At 41.4% G+C, this 25,767-nt stretch overlaps 1 protein-coding gene across 1 annotated transcript in view; it reads left to right on the forward strand.

Annotated features, from left to right (window-relative positions):
• The window catches only part of Pah (phenylalanine hydroxylase), a 59,530-nt gene that overhangs the window by 6,088 nt on the left and 27,675 nt on the right, over positions 1–25,767 (forward strand). Inside the window, exons 2-4 of the mRNA XM_035451367.1 lie at positions 5,123–5,230; positions 8,978–9,161; positions 24,652–24,738. Coding sequence (XP_035307258.1) covers positions 5,123–5,230; positions 8,978–9,161; positions 24,652–24,738 — 379 coding nt within the window. The remainder of the gene's footprint in view (positions 1–5,122; positions 5,231–8,977; positions 9,162–24,651; positions 24,739–25,767) is intronic.

Below are 25,767 nucleotides of genomic sequence, written 5' to 3' on the forward strand. Positions count from 1 at the left end.
TTGCCTTACAGAAGCTTCTCAGTTTCAGGAAGTCCCATTTATTAATTGAAGATCTCAATGTCTGTGCTACTGGTGTAATGTTCAAGAAGTGGTCTCCTGTGCCAATTCGTTCATGGGTATCTCCCACTTTCTCTTCTAGAAGATTCAGTGTGGCTGGATTTATGTAGAGATCTTTGATCCATTTGCACTTAAGTTTTGTGCATGGTGACAGATATGGATCTATCTGCAATCTTCTGCATGTCCTAATCCAGTTGTGCCAGCACCATTTTTTGAAGATGCTATCTTTTTTCCATTGTATAGATTTAGCATCTTTGTGAAAAATAAGGTGTTTGTAGGTGTGTGGGTTAATATCAGGGTTTCAATTTGATTCCATTGGTCTATCTGTCTATTTTTGTGCCAATACCAACCAGTTTATAGAACTATGAATCTATAATAGAGCTTGAAGTCAGGGATGTTGATGCCTCCAAGAGACCCTTTATTGTACAGAATTGTTTTGGCTATCCTGGGTTTTTTGTTTTTCCATATAAAGTTGAGTATTGTTCTTTCAAGGTCTGTGAAGAACTGTGTTGGGATTTTGATGGGGATTGCGTTGAATCTGTAGATTGCTTTTGGCAAGAATGTCATTTTTACAATTTGATTCTACCTATCCAAGAGCATGGGAGATCTTTCCATTTTCTGGTATCTTCTTTAACTTCTTCTTTAAAGACTCAAAGTTCTTATTGTACAGATCTTTCACTTTTTAGGTTAGAGTTACCCTAAGATATTTTATGCTGCTTTTGGATATTATGAAGGATGATGTTTCTCTGATTTCTTTCTCATTGCAATTATCATCTGTATATAGTAGGGCTACTGATTTTTTAGTTAATTTTGTATCTTGCTACTTTGCTCAAGGTTTTATCAGCTGCAGGAGTTCCCTGGTAGAGGTTTTCAGGTCACGTATGTAGACTATCATATCATCTGCAAGTAGTGAAAGTTCGACTTCTTCCTTTCCAATTTGTATTTCTTTGATCTCCTTTTCTTGTCTTATTGCTCCAGCTAGAACTTCAAGTATAATATTGAAGAGATATGGCAAGAGTGAACAGCCTTATCTTGTTCCTGATTTTTAGAGGAATCACTTTGAGTTTCTCTCCATTTAGTTTGATGTTGGCTGTTGGTTTGGTGTATATTGATTTTGTCATGTTTAGATATGTTCCTGCTATTCCTGTTTTCTCCAAGATCTTTATCATGAAGGGATGCTGGATTTTGTCAAAGGCTTTTTCAGCGTCCGTGAGATGATCATGTGGTTTTTCTTTTTCAGTTTGTTTCTATGGTGGTTTACATTGATGGATTTTCATATGTTGAACCATTCTTGCATCCCTGGGATGAAGCCTACTTGATCATAGTGGATGATTTTTCTGATGGGTTCTTGGATTTGATTCCCCAATATTTTGTTGAGTATATTTGCATCCATATTCATGAGGGATATTGGTCTGTAGTTCTCTTTTTTAGTTGTATCTTTGTGTGTCTTGGGTGTCAAAGTGATTGTAGCCTCATAAAAAAGATTTTGGCAATGTCCCTTCTGCTTCTATTGTGTGGAACAATTTGAGGAGTACTGGTATTAGCTCTTGTTTGAATTTCTGGTAGAATTCTGCAGTGAAGCCATCTGGCCCTGGGCTTTTTTTGGTTGAGAGGCTTTTGATGACTGTTTTTATTTCATTAGGGGGCATAGGTCGATTTAAACTACTTATCTGTTCTTGGCTTAATTTTGGTAAGTGATATCTACCCAGAAAATTGTTCATTTCCTTTAGATTTTCAAATTTTGTGGAGTACAGGTTTTCAAAGTATGACCTGATGATTCTCTGGATTTCTTCGGTGTCTGTTGTTATATCCCCCTTTTTGTTTCTGACTTCGTTAATTAGTGTGCACTCTCTCTGCCTTTTGGTTAGTTGGGATAGAGGTTTGTCTATCTTATTGATCTTCTCAAAGAACCAATTCTTTGTTTCATTGATTCTTTGTAATGTTTTCCTAGTTTCTATTTTATTGATTTCAGCCCTCAGTTTGATTATTTTTAGCATCTACCCCTCCATGGTGAGTTTGCTTCTTTTTGCTCTAAAGCTGTCAGTTGTTCCGTCAATTTTCTAGTGTGACTGTTCTCCAGTTTCTTCATGTGGGCACTTAATCTATGAACTTTACTCTTAGGATTGCTTTCAGAGTGTTCCATAAGTTTGGGAATGTTTTGTCTACATTTTCATTAAATTCTAGGAAGTCTTTAATATCTTTTTTTTATTTCTTCTTCAACCCAGGAATGGTGCAATTCGGTGTTATTCAATTTCCATGAGTTTGTAGGTTTTCTGCAATTTGTATTGCTGTTGAATTCTAACTTTAAAGCATGGTGATCTTATAAGATACAGGGGACTATCTCTTGTATCTGTGGAGGTTTGCTTTGTTGCCAACTATGTGGTCAATTTTAGAGAAGTTTCCATTTGGCGCTGAGAAGAAGGTATATTCTTTTGTGTTTGGATGGAATGTTCTATAGATATCTGTTAAACCCAGTTGGGTCATAACTTCTGTTAGATTCTTTGTTTCTTTGTTAGGTTTCTGTCTGGTTGTCCTGTCTGGTGCAAGTGGGGTGTGTGGTTTTATGTGTGGTTTGAGCTTTAGTAATGTTACTTTTACAAATGTGGGTGTCTTTTTATTTGGGGCATAGATGTTTAGGATTGAGACTTCATCTTGATAGACTTTCCCGTGATGAGTATGGAATGCCATTTTTCATCTCTTTTGATTGATTTTAGTTTGAAGTCTAATTTGTTAGATATTAGGATTGCTACACCAGCTTGTTTCTTGGGCCCATTTGATTAGAAAATCTTTTCCTAACCCTTTACTCTGAGGTAACATCTGTCTTTGAAGTTGAGGTGTGTTTGTTGTATACAGCAGAAGGATGGATTCTGTCTTCGCATCCATTCTGTTAGCCTGTATCTTTTTATAGGAAGGTTAAGACCAATGTCCATTGATTGTTGGTTCTTGTTTTTTTTTTTTTTTTGGATTTATTGTTGGTGGTGTCATTTTGTGTGTATTTCGCCCTCCTGTTTCTTTTCATGTTTGGTAAAATTGGATTATCTATTGCCTGTGTTTTTGTGAGTGTAGTTATCTTCATTGGGTTGGAGTTTTCCTTCCAGAACTTTCTGTAGTGCTGGATTTGTGGATATGTATTGTTTAAGTCTGGTTTTGTCCGGGAATATCTTGTTTTCTCCATCTATAGTGATTGAAAGTTTTGCTAGGTACAGTAGTCTGGGTTGGCATCCATGCTCAGTAGTCTGGGTTGGCATCCATGCTCCCTTAGTGTTTGTAGGATATCTATCCAGGACCTTCTGGCTTTGAAAGTTTCCATTGAGAAGTCAGGTGTGATTCTGATAGGTTTGCCTTTATATGTTACTTGGCCTTTTCTCTTTTTCCTTTGCTGCTCCTAATATTTTCTCTTTATTCTGTAGGTTTGGTGTTTTGATTATTATGTGTCGAGGGGACTTCTTTTTTTGTGGGAACAGTCTGTTTGATATTCAATAAGCTTCTTGTACTTTCATAGGCATATCCTTCTGTAGGTTGGGGAAGTTTTCTTCTATGATTTTGTTGAATATGTTTTCTGTACCTTTGAACTGTATTTCTTCACCTTCTGCTATACCTATTATTCTTAGGTTTGGCCTTTTCATGGTATCCCATATATCCTGGATATTTTGTGTCAGGGATTTATTGGACTTGAGATTTTCTTTGGTAGATGACTGTATATCCTCTAGAGAATCTTCAACAACTGAGATTCTCTCTTCCATCTCTTGAATTCTATTGGTTATACTCAAATCTTTAGTTCCTGATCATTTATCCAGCCTTTCTATTTCCAGCATCACCTCATTCTGTGTTTTCTTCATCTATTCCATTTCAGCTTTCATGCCTTGAACTGTTTTGAGTGCTTCCTTCACTTGTTTGGTTGTTTTTTCTTGGCTTTCTTTAGATTCTTTAAGAGATTTGTTTATTTCTTGAAATTTTTGGTTGTCTTTTCCTCCACTTCATGTAATTTTTGCTTGTTTTTTTCTTCTATTTCTTTAAGGGACTTTCTTGTTTTCTCTTTGAAGGTCTCTATCATCTTCCTAAGATAATTTTTGAGGTCCATCTCTTCTTCATCCTCTGTTCTGGGCTTTTCAGATCTTGCTGGTATAAAGTCCCTAGATTCTGATGTTGTCAAATTGGTCTTTCTGATGTTGAGTGTGTTCTTATTCAGTCTTCTTCCCATGTCTTCTTCCAGTGGGTGCAGGTGGGGTCTTTTTATCTCCTCTTGTCACATGGTGGTGTGTGTGGGCCCAGACTTCAATGTCTGCAGCTCTGGATAGCCATGCCTCTCCTGGTAGTCTCCTCACTCGGTAAGGGTCAGGCCTGGGAAGGAAGAGTGAGGTGTTTCCATACTCCGGGAGCTCCTCCCTGCCCAGGCAGGTCCATTCTAAGCAGTCGCAAGCCCAGAAAGATCTGGGGTGAATGGAAAGTTGGGTAGGAATAGGACAGGAGCAGGGGGTACACTCACCTTGGTAGGGGTCAGGCTGGCAGAGACCTGAATGTCCATTTTTAAATGGACAAGAGAGGATAACACACAGGCCTTTGGACCCACAGCCTCTGAATGTCCATTTTTAATGTTTTTCACATTGCATTTCCCAGTGTTTGTTGTTGTTGTTGTTGTTCATTTGTTTTTTGCACCACTTGGCCTTCCTTGTGTCTGCTAGTCAGAAGTTTGACATTGAAAGGATGGGTACATTTACCTTAATTCAGATTTCTATCTCTTGAAGATGTGGGATAGGACCTGGTACTAAGTGGGTGCTCATCAAAAGCTACTGGGTTTTGCCAGTGATATCAATGAGTAATTTGAGCTTATAAAAATTGAGAGCCAACCCAGGAGTGACATTTGTTATTTTATTATCCTCAACTTATTTATTTCTGACTACACTGCCTTTTGTGTAGAATACATGGAGTTCATTGTGTTCCAAAGCTTAAGGAGAAGAAAATGTTTATGCTTGCTACTTCTTCAGAGGTTTCAAGGGAATAATTCAAGGGAATATATGTCAATAAGCTATGCCAAACCTTTTAACCGGGTGATCTAATTCTGTAGGAAACAAGTTATATTGAAGACAACTCCAACCAAAATGGGGCTGTGTCACTGCTATTCTCACTCAAAGAAGAAGTTGGTGCCCTAGCCAAGGTCTTGCGTTTATTTGAGGTAAGTGCTTTACTCCTGTGTGTTTTGGGCAACTAACAGTCATAGCCTTGGCATTTTTTTTTTAAAGAAAACAGTTTTTAATTGCTTTAAGAATTTTGTGTAAAATATTTTGATAATATTCACCCTTCTTCTAATTTTTCCTATACCTAATTCCCTTTTCCTGCCCTTGCCACTGACCTGCCAGGGCCACACCCTTAAAAAATAAAAGAACTCCCCCTCTTCCACCAGCAATCATGTATCAATAGCTTCTCAGCTAAAGGTGGACCTTCTTGTTTACCTCCCCTTTCTATGCTGTTACATTGTCTGGCTTAAGCTTGCACAGGTCATGTGCCTGCCAACACCACTGTTTTGAATTCATATGCATAGCTGCATTACTATGTTTGGAGAACACTGTTCTGTTTTAGTCATCCATTGTCTTTGGCTTTTGCAATCTTCCCACTCCTTCTGAAATGATCTCAGAGCCTTAGAAGGAGGGGTATAATACAGATGCCTCATTTAGGGTTGAGAATTCTAGTCTCTCATTCTCTGCAACTTGACCAACTGTGGATCTCCATTAATCACCTTCTACCACAAACAGAAGCTTCTCTGATGAGAACTGAGAGATGTACTGATATATGGGTATAATAATGATAAGTCATTAGGAGATGGTTTAATATCATGTCAATTTAGTCTATGACTTGCTGATATATCTTGACAAACACATCCCAATGTTTGTCTTCTACTTGATTACAAATTCAATCAAACTGACCATGAAGATTAGCCATCATCATAACCAAATGACATTATATACAAATTAATGAAATATCAATAACAATGGTCTGGTACTAAATATGAAATCCAGTACGTTGCCCTTTCCGGGCCAGTGCTCTAATACTGACAGACACCTTCAGCCCTATAATCAATTTTGGACATCTAAAATCACTCTAGTATATGAAGTATATTTAAAACTTAAAACCTGATTTTCTAAATTGGTGGTGGTAGTTGGGGTAGATGAATGCCCAAGAGCAAGCAGAGGGAGTGGAAAGAAGAAAGTATTTCCTGAGGGACAAACTGATTCTGAAAAGGATGCTTCTGGAAAACACTCCAGTGTTCATACTTAGCCTTTGTATTAGGGAGTCACATGTTCTTGAAAAGTTGCCCCTTGGGACCAAGTCAGAGTTAATGGATTAAATAATAATAAATGAAGAGGCTGTTTACACTGTAATAAATAAACCACAGGTAATAAATTAGCAGAACTGGATGGAGAGTACCGTGTGTGTGTGTGTGTGTGTGTGTGTGTGTGTGTGTGTGTGTGTGTGTGTGCTCGAGTGCGCAAGCATGAATGTACACACATGTGTGCTCTGGCTGGATTCTTCGATGCATTATCCAAATCTCAATCCCTTAGGGGCCTTATTTTACCCATCCTGCAGAGGAGGATGCAGAGCCAATACCAGCTGTACCTGTCCCAGTGTGGATATCATGCAAAACTGAAGTTCTTCACCTTCACCAGTTAAACAGTCTACTTGAGGCTGCTGGAGAATGTCTGACATGGCCTCAGATCTCAGAGCTTTGTCGATCTGTTTCCTTGTTTAGGAAATGACCTGTTCTCCTGGGGAAGCTTCCCACTGTCTCTAGGGCCCTGCCTGCCTCCTGCAGCACTTTTTTCTCCTTCCACTTTGGGGCATGCATGTGGACTTACCTGACTGACAGATGTTCACTGTAGAGTGAAGCTGGGGCCCATGGTAACATCCTGGGACCTTGGGGCCCAGCAGGAAGAGAGCCCATGTCAGACTCCTTACTCTGTTCCTTGTCCTCTGAGATTCTGACTTTATTGTTTAACACAATATTAATGATATTGACAAACAGCCTACAATTTAAGAGTGCTTCCTGGATCCCTGGAAGAGGCGTTTACAAAAGAACAATGACTTTACCACTGAAAAACCTGTTCTGCTTTCTTCCCTCAGTCTTCATAGCAAAACATTCTCATTCTTGATTTAATGGCTCCTCTTTCTTAATCTTCTTAAAGACTAAAGAAGGTCCCATAAAAGTACTCTAATCTACTAACCTATGCAGTGGTATTTTAAAGGGGAAACTATGACTATCATAAGGACGTTTGTTCTTCTCAGTATTGTATCATTTATAACTGGGCATACATTGCTTCAAACACAAAGTGGATGAATTTCTTTTTCTTTTCCTTTTTTGTTTTTTAATTTTAGATTTATTCAAGTAACTGCATCTACAGAACACATTTTGTCCATTTCAATGTCAGTATTTCTTTAGTTATGTGTACATGATGTACCCTGGCTTTGTCCTTAATGAACATTGTCATGGCGGTACCAGTGGACTCAGCCTTAGTAAACAGCACATAAGTTGTGGAACATTTTTAAAATTTGGGAATCCACTTTAATTATTCTGTTGCATGTGTATATGTGTGTGTTCATAGGAATTCTGAATTCCCTCTCAGCCACACCGTATCAAATCTGAGAATGGAATGGGACCTAATGATTCTTCTTCCTTTGTGTTATTCACAAACTCCTCTCATGGTCCTTATATTTTTGATTTTTGAGGTAATTACACAAGTTACACAGCATATGACTCTTCCTGTCACTTTCACACTCAGCACCATGGCTGCAACCACCATCACATCCCACTTAGATTTCAGTAGGACTTGGTTCTGTCAGGTCTACAAGAGTTAGTCTCAAAATGAATGACAGGTTGCTCATGTTAAGACACGAGGTCAGGTTGTTTGTCTATTCAAACCCTTATAAAGTCCATATTTCTTTCAGAATCAAGGATACATTCTTTAAAATAATTTGCATAACTGTCCTTCCTCTCTGTGGTTATTCTGACTTATTAGACTTCCTTTTTCACTTCTTCTAGGCCAATCTCACCATCTCCTATGGGGTCTTCATGTCTATTGATTCCTTTAGGATATACATAGGCTTTGTTTTCTCAATGAGGCCTCATGTGTAGATCCCCTTAAATACTACAATGTACCCTAACCCTATTCCAAGGACAGCTCATCCATTTTATCTGCTCTGCCTTTTACTTTTTTATCCCCTGTAATTATAAAAGAATATATGAGTTAGTTGTTTTTTACAGCTCTAATGATATATCTATATGCAATGACCAAATGACTTAAGTGAGCATTTGATGATATTGATAGTAGTTCTGAACACTATGTTGCATCTGTCAGAGTATATGTATGTGTTAACCTGTCCAAGACCCCCAAAGAGCTCACAGAGAAGGTATCACTAAGACCACCATGTGAAGATGGAACATCTAAGGGACACAGAAGTGTGAAAGTAAATTGTCTAGCATTTCATAGCTGCTATAATTTAGAGCTTATAAACACAGTGCCTGTGTCCTGAGGACCATACAAGCAAAACAATAATGTGTCATTATTATTTATTGAAATCCTATGGAATTTCATTGGCCAAAGGGAGGCTTTCCCATCAAAATATCATTACAACTACTATCTTAGACATTTGATCTCAACCCAACTCTCAGGCAGGCAACTCTAGGCTATTATTAGATTTCAACATGATTAAATTTGAAGGCATGTGACTTACCATTCCTACCCCTTGTTAGTTAGTGCTTGGTTTGTAGAAGTTAAAAAAGCTCTGTAAATGTGAAGGCTTCCTTATACTAGTGCTTTAAAAACACTGTTGCTCTTCAACTACTGTTTGCTGTCTTGTGTTATATTTTGGCTCTGTGTCTTTGGTAGTAATGAGAACTAGCCACTCACACCTATCATTGTCTCCTTAGGAGAATGACATCAACCTGACTCACATTGAATCCAGACCTTCTCGTGTAAACAAAGATGAGTATGAGTTTTTCACTCATCTGGACAAACGTAGCAAGCCTGCTTTGGGCAGCATCATCAAGAGCTTGAGATACGACATTGGCGCCACTGTCCATGAGCTTTCTCGAGACAAGGAGAAGAACACAGGTGAGAGTCTGAAGAATGTGGCCTAAACCATACAAACCATTTTCATAAAGCAGTACCATGTATGGCAACGGAAAGGAGAGGATAAGGGAGAGGACAAAAGTCAAGGACCTAGATCAAAGCCTAGTATAATGTAGACACAGTTTTTAGCTCCTTTGCCCATCCTCAATGCAGCTGTTTCTTATTCCCATTGAATATGTTGAAAGACAAGATACAGTGTAGTCCAGAGTGTTCCAAACTCACTAAGTAAGTGAGGTTGCTCTTAAACTTCTGATCCTCCTGTTTCTACCTGCCAAGTGCTTAGATTACCATGCCTAGCCACTATAGAGCCAGGGAGTAAATCCAGTTCATTCCACATGCAATTTCTCATGTATTTTTTAATTTCCTGGGTTATGATACTCTCTGCCCTATCCAAAGAGCTTTCCCCAAATTTTTATAGCATGCCAAACCTGAATCAGGGATCATTTGGTTCATAGATCCTGGTGCTTTCACTGTCATCTTCTATCTGTTTATCTCTTTCTTCCACTAAATCGCAAACTCTTGTGTACAGATGGTCTTTTTTTTTACTTATATCTATGTCCTCAGAGTTTAGCATAATGTATGGCCTATAGCAATGACTATAGGTGAGTGAACAACTAATATAGGCATTATTAAAACTTACTGCATTCTGCTCTCCACTTACCTATGAATTACAGTATGATAGGCTTAGAGTTGGATCAGTTTGAGTTCAAGTCATTCCTTCAGTTACTGACTTTGAAATCCCTTCTTTGTGTTTTCCTAGTGCCTTTGTCATGAACAAAAGAGATTAGGCACAAATGCTGCTTAGCATAGTGTCTGGTATATTGTAGGGACTGGCTCAATGGCAATATGGGGTTGTTACACTTAGGCTTAGTCTACAAAGAACATGGACAAGCAAAGCGATTGATTGCTTTTTAGGATGCAAGTATATTCAGATGGACTGCATTAATAGACTTTATTTTGCAGAAAAGTGAGCAAAATATACAGAGAATTCTTAGGTATTTCATTCTCCTACTTACCAATCTGCATTAGTACAGTGTATTTATTAAAAATTTATGTGCCTGTGGTGATTTATACTAGAAAGTCTAGAATTTACATTTAAAACTTACTTTGTGTTGTAGTGTTTTATTGAGTTTGACCAATGAATGGTGCTCTGTTATCTGCCACCACAGTGACATACAGAACAGCTTCAGTGTCTTAAAACTGTCTTTCATCTCCACCCCTCCTTCATACCTTCTCTCTCTTATTTATGGTAGTGTAGTTTTGCCTTTTCCAGAAGCAACATTTTAGATGGGCTTCATTAACTTTTGGCTTTATATGTCATTTCATTTTTATTCTAAAGTAATATCCCATTGTATTAACTTAACCCCAGTTTGTCTCTTCACCCACTTTAAGGACATCTTGGTTGACCCCAATTTGGGGTTATTTTGAACTAACATAAACATTCATGTATAGGTTTTTGTGTTAACATGTTTTCAACTCATCTTGAAAAGGTGAGGATGGTTGGGGAGATGAACTTCATTTCAATTGCCTCATTTTCTACTGCAGAATTCAGAGTAGCTTTCCCAAATCCTGACTGTTTTAGAGCAAGAACACAATTTTACTGAACTGGTCCACAGGTGCTCAGCATCAATAAGATAAAAAAAAGCCCTCCTGTTCTAATGTACAAAAGGATGACTCTTAGTGACAAAATGAACTTAAATTATAAATAAAATAAAAGATATAAGAAGCATTTTTTAAACATTGGGCCACAAAATGGTGACCAATGTTTGAGGAGGAAAAGTAGACTACTACAATTTTAGCATTATATAATTTACATGTGCATGAAAAGATCACATCATACCAAACCAAATTCCCATATACTTCCTTTATCTTGATCTTTCTGTTCTGGGCATTGGGCTCAAATCCATATCCTTGAGCATTTTTAAGAATTGGCACAATTCTTACATGCCAATGCAAAATAATTTAAAATTTTATTTGAGAGGCAGAGATGCCTTAAATAAGACAAGATGCACTTTGTAGAACAGGCAATAGAAACATCACCTGAAAGGCAGCTCCAAGACTTCTAGGGACATCTTCTCTCCCCTGTACTCTCATAGGTATCACTCTGGCCTCATCTCTGGCTTGCTCTTGCCCATAACGCTCATATGGGCTAAGGTCTCAGGAGGGACCCTGTGATTCCTCATCAGATGTCTTGCCTCTTTGTTTTGCCTCCCAGGCTGATGTCTGTCCTCTCCTGCTTTTCAGGCCATGTGCTTCCAACAGGAACTTCAGGGCCTCAGGACAAAGGGGCTGCTGGGTCCTGGGGCAAGCTCTGCCTATGGGTGGAGCAGGTGGAGGCTGGGCCAGCTGGGCTCTGGAGTCAGAAATCAAAGCAATTGACAGGCAGGCAGGCAGGCAGGAAGGCAGGCAGGCAGGCAGGCAGGCGCCCCTTGGAGAGCTAGAAAGATGTATGTGGGCCAGCTGGAAGACTGCAGCCTGAGCTGGAAGGAAGTTCTTGGAGCAGATACAGAGAGGTAGCTAAGAGCCCAGCTTCCTGAACCAAGACATGGCACACTTGGTGTAACTTTATTGTCAGCCTCCAGCTGCATCCAATGGAAGAAACAAGAGTCCCTAACATTATGGGGCTAATGAAATTATATCATCAGGCATTGGAAATGGAGCAGAGGTTGTTTAGGAGCTTCATAAACGCTTTACATTCTTGCATTATTATCATTGTTACAAAAATAACACTACAGGAGCTACAACAATTCAGCTTGTACGAATATTTTTCTTATAGATTCCAAGAGTTGGAATGCGATCTCAGACGGCACACAGCCCTACAGACTCGTAATTTTTGCATTGTGAAAATAGAGGCTGTGACTTGCCTTAAGGCAGAGAGTAAATTCTGTGTGGTCACAGGCAAGAGTATGTTAAGTACCAACTGATCTGTGACACACACTATGTTAGGAACTGGAGAGAAAATAAGTCAACAAGGTCTGGCTGAGGAGACAAGACACTTAGGTAAACATACAAGAGGGAATGTTGTTAAACTCTTAGGGCCCACCAGTGAGGAGGTAAAAAAAAAAAAAAAAGCTAACGTTTTTCTGCGGAGCTATTCTGCAACCACTGACGAGCTTCTTAGACACCAAAAGTGGCACAAACTTAATTCCTTAGGAGGCTGCTCACCTTACTACTCAGGATGGCGGGATGCTGGTGTTTGAAGTGTATGTGGGTGTGCCTGTGTGTGGCAGGGATGAGGGTGACAATCTTACACAGCAAAGAAGAAACAATCATACTATTTGAAATGTTTGGTGACCCTTACTTCTTAGAATGGCGGATCACTCTGAATGGCTGTTTCCACCTGGACCGAACGTATCTGTGATTAAACAACTTCTGGCGGCGTGGCAGGTGCTGAGGTGACACCTGCAGGGAGAGGCTGGCCACCAGGGCCCGGAAGCTGGGCTTCTGAAAGAAGCAAGCACTGCTCTGCATAGTTGCTCTTTCCTATCGGCTTCACCAGGGGAATGATGAGGGGAAGAAAGCGAGGAGGAGTCAACTGGAACCTTTGATTCTTTCTGCAGACAAAATGCCCTTTTTAATGAGAGGCTCAGATCTCAGGGGCAAGTCTGACAGCAGGTTCAAGTGAGAGACCTGAACCCCTCAAAGCAGTTAAGCTGAACCACTTTCCACTCTAGTCTCTAAACCATTCAAACAGCAGTGTGGGTGATAGAAAATGAAAGTTTCCCAGTTTCTTAATTGCTAAAGTTTCCCACCCAAAACAGCTTGAGGGACGGTTAATTATGGTGACAGGTTAAAGAAACCCCAACCTCCTCAAAAGCCTCCTGGAGAAGCTGATGGGAACTTAATAGGATTTTAATCCAGACAGTCTTTTGAATGCTTAGTCTATTCTCCTGCTGCCTTCTCTCCTGATGACCCCAAATCCTTCTTCAACTCAACATGAAAGAGCATTAATATCAGCCATCGATCCATCTACTAATCCGTTTCCCTTTCCCTTTCCCTTTGAGTGTTCTGCATGACATTGCATTTAGTGGGGGGTGGAAAATGCCTATATGGAAACAGATTGCAGCCAGGGGAAACAGACGGGCATGGACACAGGGTTGTAGGTAGTCAGAAGTTAGGGCCACTGCCTTTTGAGAGACTTGCTTCTTTGTAGATGTTTCTTACAAAACTTTCTCCAAGTTGGGGTTGTTTAACAGGATATTGTGTTGAAACAGTGGACTCATGTTTCCATTACAGCTTTCTATTATATTCTGTACAAAAGACTGCTTGATACCTGTCTATTTATCTTCCATCCCATTCACTTGTTTTCCCATATGTCTATTATATACACAAGTACATATATGTGTATAAATGCCTGTATCATCTAACTAGTTTTCTATCTTTCTTCCATTCATTTGTTTTCTCATACATCTATGTATATACACAAGTACACATATGTGTATGTATGCCTGTATCATCTATCTTTTTTTCCATTCACTTGTTTTCTCTTATATTTATGTGTGTACACAAGTACAAATGTGCATATATGTATGGGTATCATCTATCTATCTATCTATCTATCTATCTATCTATCTATCTATCTCTGTACTATCTCTTGTTTATCCACCTAGCCTAGAGCTGAGATTATTGATAGAAGATAAAAGAAACATTATCACATAAGTTCTTCCCTCTTATCCCAATCCCCTGTAGATTTCTCTTTTCTTTTTCAATATTGCTGCTCTGAAGTGCCATGCTGAGTAAGACAGATGTTTTAGATTCATTTAGGTTTTCTGTGGTCAGTGATAGGATCCCTTCCTCTCCCAGGACTTGGCAAATGTGCACATGTGGACACGCCTACTTGTGTTTAAGAGGAGTAGAGGGTTCAAAGGAGTCATGGTTCCCAAAGTGATAGAAGTCTTTAGGAGAAAGCTGCTTAGGGCTGAGTGGTCCAGATGGCTGGTGTTTCTTTAGTCTCACCACCTGCACCTCTATTTTTTCTAACCCCGTCTATCTATTCTGATCCAATTCTTGTCTTGTCCTCTTTCAACTGGAAACTTTCTCCCATGTATTTTGCTTTGTCCTATGTATGGCTTTCACAACCATAGCTGTATATGCTCATGGCCCTACACCTGCAGGAAACCAAATATTTTTGGATTGGTGGAAACACATAGTTGCATCACTGTTTTGTCTTCATTTAAATGCTCACTGGATGTTTTGATGTTGCTATAAGTCCTGGAAGTTAGGAAGACAACTCCTATTTCTTCAGGCTGCCCCTGTTGAGACAAGCTGGCCCCATCTGGGAGGATAAGCAGGGTTAGCAGAAGGGGGAAGTTTTGGGACTGTATGCAGAATCACTTAATACTGTTGATATCTGCTTGCTCCCTCAATTCTGTCAATAATTCATTGGCAAATAAAAATCTGAACAAATGCCCTAATGAGTCTAAGCTAGGTGGCCATACCACAGAGTTCAAGCTAAGGGAGATTGTACAATTCTATATCAGGCTAAAAGAAGACTTCCCCATCTGTATTCTAAATCCAGCTCTTAAAATTCTTCCTTATTTCATTTGTCTCACTTAATCTTTGCAATAACTAGAGTAGCCAGAGAACTTTATGCATGTTTTCAGTATTAGAAGATAAGAGAGAGGTGAAGTTGGGAGGCAGAACTATTTTGTGTTCTTCATTGTTCCGGTTGAATTCCTGGCCTGTATCTGTTTGGCCAACTTGTTTGCTCTGGTTAAGCCTCCTGTGTCTCATTTGGAAAGTGAAGCTATTTAGTGCTAATGAGATTGTGTGGATTACATGATGTAATTTTGGTAGAGTGCCAACATACAGGGCCCATGTTGTCAGTGAACTTACCCTTGAATCTTTTTACAGGATACACAATTATTCTTATGGTTGTTCAGGTCCAGACTCTCCAAATTCACAATCTTTGTTGAGTATAGGGCACTAACATATGCTGTTTGGACTTACACAAATAACTGTGAAAGTTAGAAGAACAGACTAAGAACACCTCTCTTCCATGTGATATGTCTGGTCCCTAAGTCGCAAGAGGGAATAAAAGGATATAAAATGATTGTAACGAAATGCCAACTTGTCATTCATACTGGGCCAAGGGACCCTCATAGTGATCCAGAAAGAACATTAATTTTAAAGTCAAGAGCTAATATTTGCTTCTTTACTTTCTACATGGCCATTTGTCCCTTTCCGGTGGGCAATCCCACCAACCTCTTCTCCATCTGTGAAATAAAAGGAAGACCTGCTCTGCTATTTTCTACAACTTATGGACAAGATCACGTGAGATATCTTGAGGCATCTAAAGGTTTGAGTTGAACTTGCCTGAGATAAATAGGATCTTGGTCTCTGACATGTTTGGGCCTCAATAGGGCTTACCTCAATATGAATTACCTCTGTAATTATATCTACAACCAATATCAGGTCATTTGTTACACCAGGTTGTGGAAGTAGACCCTGACCAGGGTAGTAATGCAAAGGGAATTAGTGACAGCCTTCCCCACACTGGGGTTGGCTTTAACCCTCAGTCAAGAAAACAACTTCACATGTGGGGCTTTGCAATGTCCCTGTGGATAAGTTCCCATTTCCAGGCCTTCCTGTGCTTGGCAGTACCACCTGGCTGTGCTTTGATAGGAAGAGTAGGGACAAGAGAGGCAGGAAGCCAGAGTTCTTCCTTCCCTCTCCTGCTCTCTTTTGCTTCCTCCTTCCAGTTTCCTTCCCATGCTCCCAGGTTTTCCTCCTTTCTTTCCTACCAGTCTGACAACACTCATTACCCTAGTGATGTCTTTTGGGGGAGTATTTTCATAATCTTTGACACATTTACATCATTTGATACCCTTATCTCTTCTTCCCTAGCATGTGATCCTTTCTTTTTAAAATCCCACCTATTGTGAGTTTCTTCCTTTTGCAACTGTCCCTTCTCAAACTTGACTTAATGTTCTCACATTGTTCTTTTTCATTCACATTTACCCTCTGACTTTCCTTCATTCATCCTATTCAGGGTTAGAAGTAGGAAGATAAGTAGACATAGTGTCCAACCTGGTGTTGAGTCATTGCTGTATACCATGATGTATGGCAATGATGGGGAGATTTGGTATTCCTTGGAAGTATCCTTTTGGGTATACTGAACTCAGTCTTTGGCTCAACAAATGAGAGGAGAGGAAGTGGGACCAGGAAGATCTAGGGTTAGATATGGCTTTTCATGTATTATATTTGACCTAATATAAGCAGGTTGACTGTAACTCAATTTGTGAGTGACTGATCACCTGATCTCATGCCTTTATGAGCTATTAGAAGGCAGAATTGGATGTTTGAAGGATGTAGTGAACAATCTGCCACTGTATACCCTTAAGAGCCATTAGCATCTTTGGGGTTGGAGAGATGGCTCACAGCCAAAACACCTGTTGCTCTTACCAAGAATGAGAGTTGGACACTGACCACCCAAGTGGGGTGGCTCACAACTTCTTGTAACTACAGCTTTAAGGGAACGCAATGCCTCTGGCCTCTTCTGGCTCCAGCGCTCTTATGCAATGACACCCCCCCCCCCGTTAAAAACAAAATAAATCTCTTGAAAAAAGAGACACATTTTACCTTGGAAGGGTCAGGGGGACAGTAGCTGCAGATTAGGAGATGGATGGAGTAAAGGGCCTTTCAGATTACTTTATTTATTTATTTATAGTCTCAATGTTCCATTGAAATTTTGATTCTTCCCTCATTTATTTATCTGATTCTAAGAAGTTGCTCTTAATTGGTAAACAGAGACCAGATGTTTTGCCCATCCCAACAATGGTGATACTGCTCTGTCCTGGATGCAAAGGGGAATAGCTTGTCCAGTCAGATGGGCTTTGACTCCTTTATTCTTGCCAAGACCTTCCTGGGGTTTTTTCTTTCCCTAGAAACCAGCACAGAAGTTTCTTTCTTTCTTTCTTTTTTTTTTTTTTTTTTTGTTTTTCGAGACAGAATTTCTCTGTGTAGCCTTGGCTGTCTCTACTCTATAGACTAGGCTGGCCTTGAACTCACAAAGATTCACGTGCCTCTGCCTTCTGAGTACTGAGATTAAAGGCATTCGCCACCACTGTCCAGCCATAGAAATTTCTTAAAAGAAGAATAATGCCCTGCTTGTCTTCACCTGCAAGATGGCAGCCATGCAGTGGCTCCTGGGACTCACACAGTAGCTGCCTCCTTACAAGTCTGGAGGCCATGTCTCATGGGGAGCCTGAGTTAGGATGAAAACACCATTCTGCTCTGGGTCTCTGAATTGGAGGACTTATTGCTCTTCCTGAGACTGGCTGGCCACAATCCTGGGTGCCTTGTTGCCACAGCCCTGGGGCTGGTGAATGTCTGATGCAGTGTGGGAGCTAGATTGTGAACTGTCTGCCTTGTATGACTGTGGATTTAATGGACTTGCACTGACCCACCAGGCAGGAAGTAGGCTTTGGGAGCACACTGGAGCCAGGGGTCCCTTGGTGTCTGGGTAGAATAGTTGACCCTGACTTAATGGGACCACAACGTGGGTGTCCAGCGCCTGCTCTCCAGCAGGCTGCTTCCTTTGGAGCCAAATCAATATTTATTAATGATCTGCACCCCCTCCAGGGTGCCACTGGCTTCACAGAGAGCCTCTGTTGCACCAGCCGGCTCAGTAATTTATTAACCCCAAGCCCAGAGCCTGTGGAGGGACTTGCAGAGGCTGACCCACCACTGGGGTATTTGGCAAGGTCATTAATGAGCTAATCTGATTTAACTTTTCAAAATGAAGGCCTGGGTCACTGGGGTCAGTGCCTATTCCCAGCATTGTGAGTGAGACCCCTGTGTGTGGGGGGGGGGCTGCAACCCTACTGAAGAGGAAGAAGTGTGTGGAGGAGGAGGTAGGTGTTATGAATTGTCACTGATAACCAGGAAGGCTTGGATGGAAGACAGGAAGGAATTCTTCAAGGCTCTGTGGGATCCTACTTTAGCTCATTTTTCAATGAACAAAGATAACCAGAACTTTCGGACTGAAAATTGGTGAGGCCTATAAGGCTGAGGGCACAAAAGTGAGCTTGAGAACATTCTGTCACCAGTAGCCTGAATTGCAATATTTGCTTAGCCAGACGGGCACCTCCAGGCTTTGTTAAGAGGTTCAAACACAATGACCTGTTGTGACACAGAACTACCTGTTACAGGTTAGCTGCTTCCCATACCAAAGAAGGTGACAGATGGCAGGATTGTCTTATAAGTTTTACAGATGAAATGTAAAATGTAAAATTTTACAGATGTAATGTACAGTTACCCGCTCCCAGATTCTCTGGAAAAGGTAACTCACTCAGACTCACATAGCTTGTGCTCAGGAAGATATACTTGAGCACAGAAAGACCTGGCAGCTTCCAGTCCTGGATACTCAACCTTCTGAACAAGTGTCAGGACAGATGCATTTGGAGCTGAGTGGGACAAGCGCTTCTTTTGACTTTGGGAGTCCCCAGAGCACATGTTCTTCATATTCTGAAGAGAAAGGAAGTCGTATGTCTCAGGACATTCTTATCCCAAGTCTCTCCTAGGTCTCTTTTCTTTTCTTTTCTTTTCTTTTCTTTTCTTTTCTTTTCTTTTCTTTTCCTTTCCTTTCCTTTTCTTCTTCTTCTTCTTCTTCTTCTTCTTCTTCTTCTTCTTCTTCTTCTTCTTCTTCTTCTTCTTCTTCTTCTTTTTGGTTTTTTGAGACAGGGTTTCTCTGTGTAGCTTTGGAGCCTATCCTGGCACTCGCTCTAGAGACCAGGCTGGCCTCGAACTCACAGAGATCCACCTGCCTCTGCCTCTCGAGTGCTGGGATTAAAGGCATGTGCCACCAACACCCGACTGGGTCTCTTTTCTTAAGACTCAGTCCTTATTCCAAGGTGATTGCCTGTGAACTCTTTAGTTGACCTGGGTCCTTCTATCCCATTAGACACAGGCTGCAGACAATGGCCTTAAAATCTAAGTGGGGGTTTGAGGCCAGGTAGGACTGGGCAGTTGCCTGTCACAGTGTATCCTTTTGTCTTCTATCCTGTCACAGTGCATCCTTTTGTCTTCTAATAACAGTGAGAAGAATAATACTACCATAATACTTTAAAATCCCATGTGTGTGTTAAACACTGTTGTTGTAAGCTCTCTTTATGGGCTTATAAACAGCTCTTCATTTTTAATCTGTGTGTGTGGGAGTGCATGAGGGCTCCTGCAGTGTGCAGTGTGCAAATGCCACAGCATGAGTGTGGGGGTCAGAGGGCAACCTCTGGTATTGGTTCCCTCCTTCTACTTTGGGACAGGTGGTTTGCTTCACCTCTGAGTACGGAGACTAGCTGGTGGGTGAGCTCGTGGGGATTCCCCTGTCTCTGCCTTCCATTTTCCTGTAGGAGAATTGGTATTACATGTGCATGCTAGACTGTCTTTACACGGGTTCTGGGAATTTGAACTTGGGTCCTCCTTGTTTCCTGGGAAGGTGCTTTACCCATGGAGACATCTCTCTGCCTCTATCAAGTTCATTTGGATTCTCACCAACTCTCTGAGGGATATATGATTTTTATGGTCATTTTGCAAATGAGAAACTAGGGATCCATGGAGAGATTAAGCCGTTTGCATGAAGTCCAATGGTTGGGAACTAGCAGAGAAATCATCTTCCAAGCCAAACCTGTCTCAGGAGTACCCATGCCTCTCCACTGTTCTCTCCAAGCTCTGTGTTTCAGCCATTTCTCTATGATAATGGGGCGTCTCAAAAGTAACCAGAGGTTTCTACAGTCTCGAGACCAGGCCCTGAGCTCAAAGGCCTGGAGCTTACCAGGCTGTTTCGCTCTTTATATCTTAGAGTCTTTGTAATTCTTTCAAGTTCTCTGATTTATTTATTTATTTATTTATTTATTTATTTATTTATTTATTTATTTATTTATTTACGATTAATTAGTTAATTAGCTAACTTACTTCTTTGCTACTAAGACGTCTACACTAAGCCACCTGAGTCCAACTAGTTTGTTTTTGCTTCTAGGGAAGAATTCATCAGAGCTGGGACTGGCTGGCTTTGCTGCCCTCTAGTGTTGATTTGGGAGATAGCCAGCTAGCACAGCTCTGAATCTGGCATCTCTGGTGGAGGAGAGATGCTATGGATGGTACCTTGGGGTCTGAGAGTAGCTACTGTACTCCCAAGAGATAAATGCAGCTGCTTTGCTGAATGTAGTGGAAGCATCTTTTCATACGTCCTCTGGCCAGCCTCTCACGACATTCCACACATCTCAGAACACAAGACTCAGTAAGAACTAAAACAAAAAGTAAACGCAACATGCATATATTAAGGGGGAAACTGAGGCCCAGTATTAGGAAGGATTTTAACAGCAGAAATGGATGGAGAAACAGTTCTTCTCTCTAACCTCTGGCGTTTCCCCAATCTTCCATTACTGCCAGAATTATTAGATTTGTCATCGTAGTAATCATGGATTGAGACCCCCCCCCCCTCTCTGTGTGTGTGTGTTGACCAGGAGTAAAGATGTGTCATGTTGGTTGTAGAATCCAGTTCATTTAACAGCAAAGAAAGATTACTTGAATCTGCTTTCTGGATCCAGAAGACAAAATACAGGCGTGTGTATAGTTCCTTAACAAAGGAAGTGTCATGCTTACTAGTTTTTCCAGAATTTCACTATGCTTTTTGTGAGATGAGAAAAACAACACAGAATTAACCTTTCTTTCTCTCTCCATCTCTCTCTTCATCTGTCTCACTTCATCTCTTTCTCCTCTCCCTCACCTCTCCCTCTCCTCCCTTTCCCTCTCCCTCACCTCCTCCTCCCCCCTCTCTGTATGCATACATGTGTGAAAACATACTTAGTCAGGCCCCATATAAAGACATTACAGACTACAGTGGACCCCACACAATGAGTCCCATAAGATGATAGTGCTTAGTAATATTGCAGACATCTGAACTTTCATGAATACTCTCTGGATCACATAGGGTGAAACTGCACTTCTCAGAATGTATTTGGTAAGTGATATGTAACAACATGTGTTATTTTTACAACTGAATAATAATACTATTCATTATGTGCCATAACTTTTCAGAAACACATTTATGTTGACCTGTTTAAGTGCTTATTGTTCTTAGGAAGGGATACTCTGTAGCAGTTCTCAAATTATCATTTTACAGAAAGAACACAGAGGCACAAGATGTTTAGTTACTTTTCTGGGCCCTCAGATGGTAAGGGCAGAGACACGGGCACACACCCAGGCAGTCTGGCTCCCTTGCAGGGCTCTTTGCCTTTCTGGGCTCACTGTCCTGAGAAGAGAGAGACAGGGACACCAATGAAGCAGGCATAGACTTTGACTGTCCCAGATCCCACTGAGTTATGCCAGAATAGGACTGAGTCACTAGGATCTTCAGAAACTGGAGGAATAGACGCCATTTAAATAAAATCTTATGGCTAACAAAATGGATAATAGACATCCAGTGTTGGTGAGGCACAGGACAAAGAGAATCCTTCTGTACCCTGAATGTACAGTAAATCAGTTCAGTAGTGTGAAATCCAGTATGTAGTTGCACCTCATATTAAAATAGAACCAGCATATATATGACCAGAATATACCACCTATGGGTACATTCAAAGTGTAAGAAATCAGTATCCAGAAAACACATCATCACTTTCTTGTTCCATGTGGCACAGTTGGCTGTAGCCAAGAATGGAATGTTCATAGATATGTGAATAGATACGGAAAAATATATATGGTACGTGTGTATGTATGTATGTATGTATGTATGTATGTATGTATGTATGTATGATTCAGCTATCATAGGTAACCTTTCTATCTGCTGCAGTATGAATGGGGTCTTTCCACTAAGGAAAATAAGCTCACTGAAGGTAAATAGAAGCTGCAGCACCTTACTCATTCAGGGAGCCTGGAAAGTCAAATCTAGAGAGTCAGAGAATGGTGTTTGCCAGGTGCTTGGGGGATGGGTAGGGGTGGGGGTAAGGAGATATTGGCTAAATGGTACCAAGTTTCAGTTGTAAGATAAATAAGCTCCAGAGATCTAACGTGCAATATATAATAAATATAACAAAATATGGTGTATACTTGAAATCGATAAGAGACATTTTGTGTCCTCAACACACACATGCATACATGTACACACATGTACATACATGCACAGTGGTAACTATATGAAGCAATGGATGAGTTCATTTTCTTGACTGTGACAACCATTTCACATTGCATATATATGTCAAATCATTATTATTAATTACAAACATGCACATGTTTTATTAGTTATAACTCAAGAAGGTTGGAGAGCATTTAAAAGAAATAAATGAAACAGCATACCCACGGCTTCCATATTCCTGATCCACTTGCTTCTTTAGGAGCTCCCAGCACTGACATTTATTTATTTACTTTTATTGCTTGTTTGAGCAGCCCCATGGAGTATAAGCACTCCAGGATGGCCATCAATGTTGTCACCTCTCACACCCAGGACCTGGAGTGCAGTGGTGTTCGATACATGCTGGGGTGTGAGGGTCTGAGTGTCCACAGGTTGGAAGGCAGTGTGACAAGAAAGTTTGCCTTGTGTTTCTGCTGACACAGTCCTACCTGACCTGTGAGTGACTCTCAGAAAAGAGATAAATGAACAATAAGCAATGAGTGGTGACCAGAATTGAGGACATGGGGCTATTACTGGTGCTCCATGAGGGGAGAAGGACAGGTCTCATTGCCCAGACCAGGGTCTTTCAGGGAAGCCCTTTGATGGCAACACTTGAAGAGACAGGCAAGGTCTCACCAGAGGCCTGATCTTTCCTTGGCACTGCAGAAGCTGGCTAGGAAACAGAACCAGTGCCAGGGCTGACCACAGAGATTTATTATGCCAGGGAAACACTGGGGACAGGGCTGGAAAGCAGTTGTCATCAGTGGGTGTCTCTGTAAATGCTACAGCCTGCAGAGACATGGTCTGAGTGAGACAAGAAGGAAATCAATCTGATTCAACCGGGGCTTAATTAGCTGGTTTTGGTTCTAACGTCTAGAGTCTGATGCCGGTCGGTTTATTTTTTAGGCATTTAATCCCAGTACAATTCTGGAAAAAGGTTTCCTGGTAACAATTATGTCAATCCTATGAGTGCAAAATAGCTTAAGACAATTTAAAGACCCAGGGCGGGGAGAGGGGGGAGGGACCAGGCGTAGTCTTGGCCACACGGATATCCTAGAGGTGACTAAGCAACAAAGTGCATGTAGCATTGTCCCTAGGGATGGTTTCTATTGACTGAAAAACTATGCTCAAGCTAGGAAGGAAGGGTCTGGGATAAACATAATCGTCTGGGGGATTTGGGTGTAGCCTGGCCCTACAGACAGCAAGGCCACCAGGCTATGAACAGCATCCACTCCTAGCCTTCTGTGTGCAAAACAGGTATATACATCCCTTCCCTTGAAGAGATAAGCCTGCAAATTTCACATTCCCACTTTCTCTAGTACAGGTCTGTGCACACAGGGACCTCATGCCCTCTAAATGTGGTGGGCAGGAAGAATGTGTTGCTGAGAAGAGGCTCCAAAGTCTGAACAGCCTGGCACAAGGAGTTACCTTTTTAGACTTTTCTCCCTGCTCCTCAGTGCCACCATCTGTAACACAGGAAAATGTGACCTAGCTCATGATCCCATGGTGAGGATAGGAAGAGGCAGTTTATATAAGGTACCTGCCATGTAAGTGGTATCAGTAAGCTAAGACTGCTTCTGTTGTCACCATCAGGGAGGTGTGGACAAGTGACCTGTGCTTTAAGGCCATGGGAACCCCAGTGTGAAAAACTAAAGAGCCAGTCAGGCTTCAGAGCCAGTGCTTTCAATCAGGTGGCCACATCACTGCCCTTACATGATAGATGGGTTGAGAGGTCAAGATCCAGGCACTAGCATGGAGGCAGCTGGAAGTGAATCCTGGCTCCATCATTCACTAGCAGTGCATGTCTGTGTGTATGTGTGCATATGCTTTGTTTGTGTGCATGTATGTGCATGCATGTATGTGTCTGTGTGCCTGTGCGTGTGTACATTGTCTGTGTTAAATTTGAACCAACAGAACTCTAAAATTGTGTCATATTGCATTATCCTAGAAACAAAGGGACGATTTGGGGATAAGTTCCTCAGCCAAGGCTGGAAATACATGAAAACCTGTTCATTGCTCTTCAAAACCCAGAGCACTTTTCAGTCACATAACCTTTTAGCTCTGTGGTGCCCTTGTTATACAGAGATACCAAAGAGCTCACTGTGCAAAGAATATTTAGAGCCGCACCTGGGGCTGGTCTGCATTCTTGACGTTGAGAGTGGAGAGCTCCTGCAGCTCGGATCCACAGAGACCAGGCTCTAACTTCATTTTATGAGTGCAAGTTGGTGTAAGTCCTTGTCTCCAAAGTTTTGGGGATCCTTGACAATTTTTTGTCTTTAGGCACTTGGTTAGTTCCCCAGAGGGCACTTCCTCAGATTTACCACTAGATGGCAGGAGTGTTCTTTCTCATCCCACTTGCGCTTGTAGGCGGCAGAACCTTAAGGGGCAGTACTCCTTCATTTCTTGCTCAAGGAAACCTCACCCCACCCCAAATGCTAACCCCGGTATCCAACGGTAAGGTCTTGGAAAACATTCGCTATCCCCACAGAGAAGGGACTGAGCACAGAGACCCTGATCATCTGAAACCAGGCTGGCGCTGCTTGCCAAGTCAGCACTGGGCCCTTCAGGCGTAAGAGCTGCTGCCTTGGCTCACCGCACGGACCCCACCGTGTCTATCTCCTCTCATCTTCTGGCCTTGTCTTAGTCCCAGTGTGATCTTAAACCAATTATTTTGGTTTAATGCTTTAATACAGACTTAAATACTCGGCTTTCATCTGTATAATAGAGGCTGTAATGCCTTCCTTATTTGAGGAGGACCTTAAGGAACAGAAACTAGTCAGAGTAGCGGCTGTAAGCCCTATGTGTTCCTGTAGATTCCCTCCCTCCTCTCCCCAGCCACACAACACTCACAGTCCCTGCCCTAGGGGCGCTCAGTTCACATTGTTCTAGTCTTGTTCAGACACTTGAACCCAGTGTGTCTCTTTCTTAAAAGCCACAAGGATTTGGACGGTGCCATTTACTCTTCCCCCTGGCCCCTCTTTAGGACAGACACCACTATTACAAACACAAAAACTATCTTTTCCCTCATGATGTTACTTTAGAAACTGAGCTGCAAGCTACCTGACTGTCACTGGCTTTGAGGTCAAAAGGTTTTGTAGGGGTGTCCAAGGCACTCAGGAGAGAGTCACATGGTAGGAAGTTGGTGTCTAAGGGCTCGTCTTTATTTAATTTTTGCCCAATTTATGTTTGGGGCTATACATGATATTATGCCACTGAAGAAATTATCGGTGACAGCAACTGTAAGTGGTGGTCAGGGAACCTTCAAGCACAAGACTGAGAGCTGGGGTGTGGGTTTCCGTCAGAGTTCCAAGGGTCTAACATTGCAGAGTGCAGAACTCGGCTCTGTCCTTTGTTCTGTGGGCAGGGAAAGAGTCCTTTAACAGGCTTCAGTAGAGGACCAGGCTAAGACCTTCTCATTCCCTCTTCTCGGAGACAGGGGGTCCCAAGAAGAACAGCCCAGGCCAAGGCCTGCTCTGCTGGTCT

This window comes from Cricetulus griseus (genome assembly GCF_003668045.3).
Source record: "Cricetulus griseus strain 17A/GY chromosome 1 unlocalized genomic scaffold, alternate assembly CriGri-PICRH-1.0 chr1_0, whole genome shotgun sequence".
NCBI lineage: Eukaryota > Metazoa > Chordata > Mammalia > Rodentia > Cricetidae > Cricetulus > Cricetulus griseus.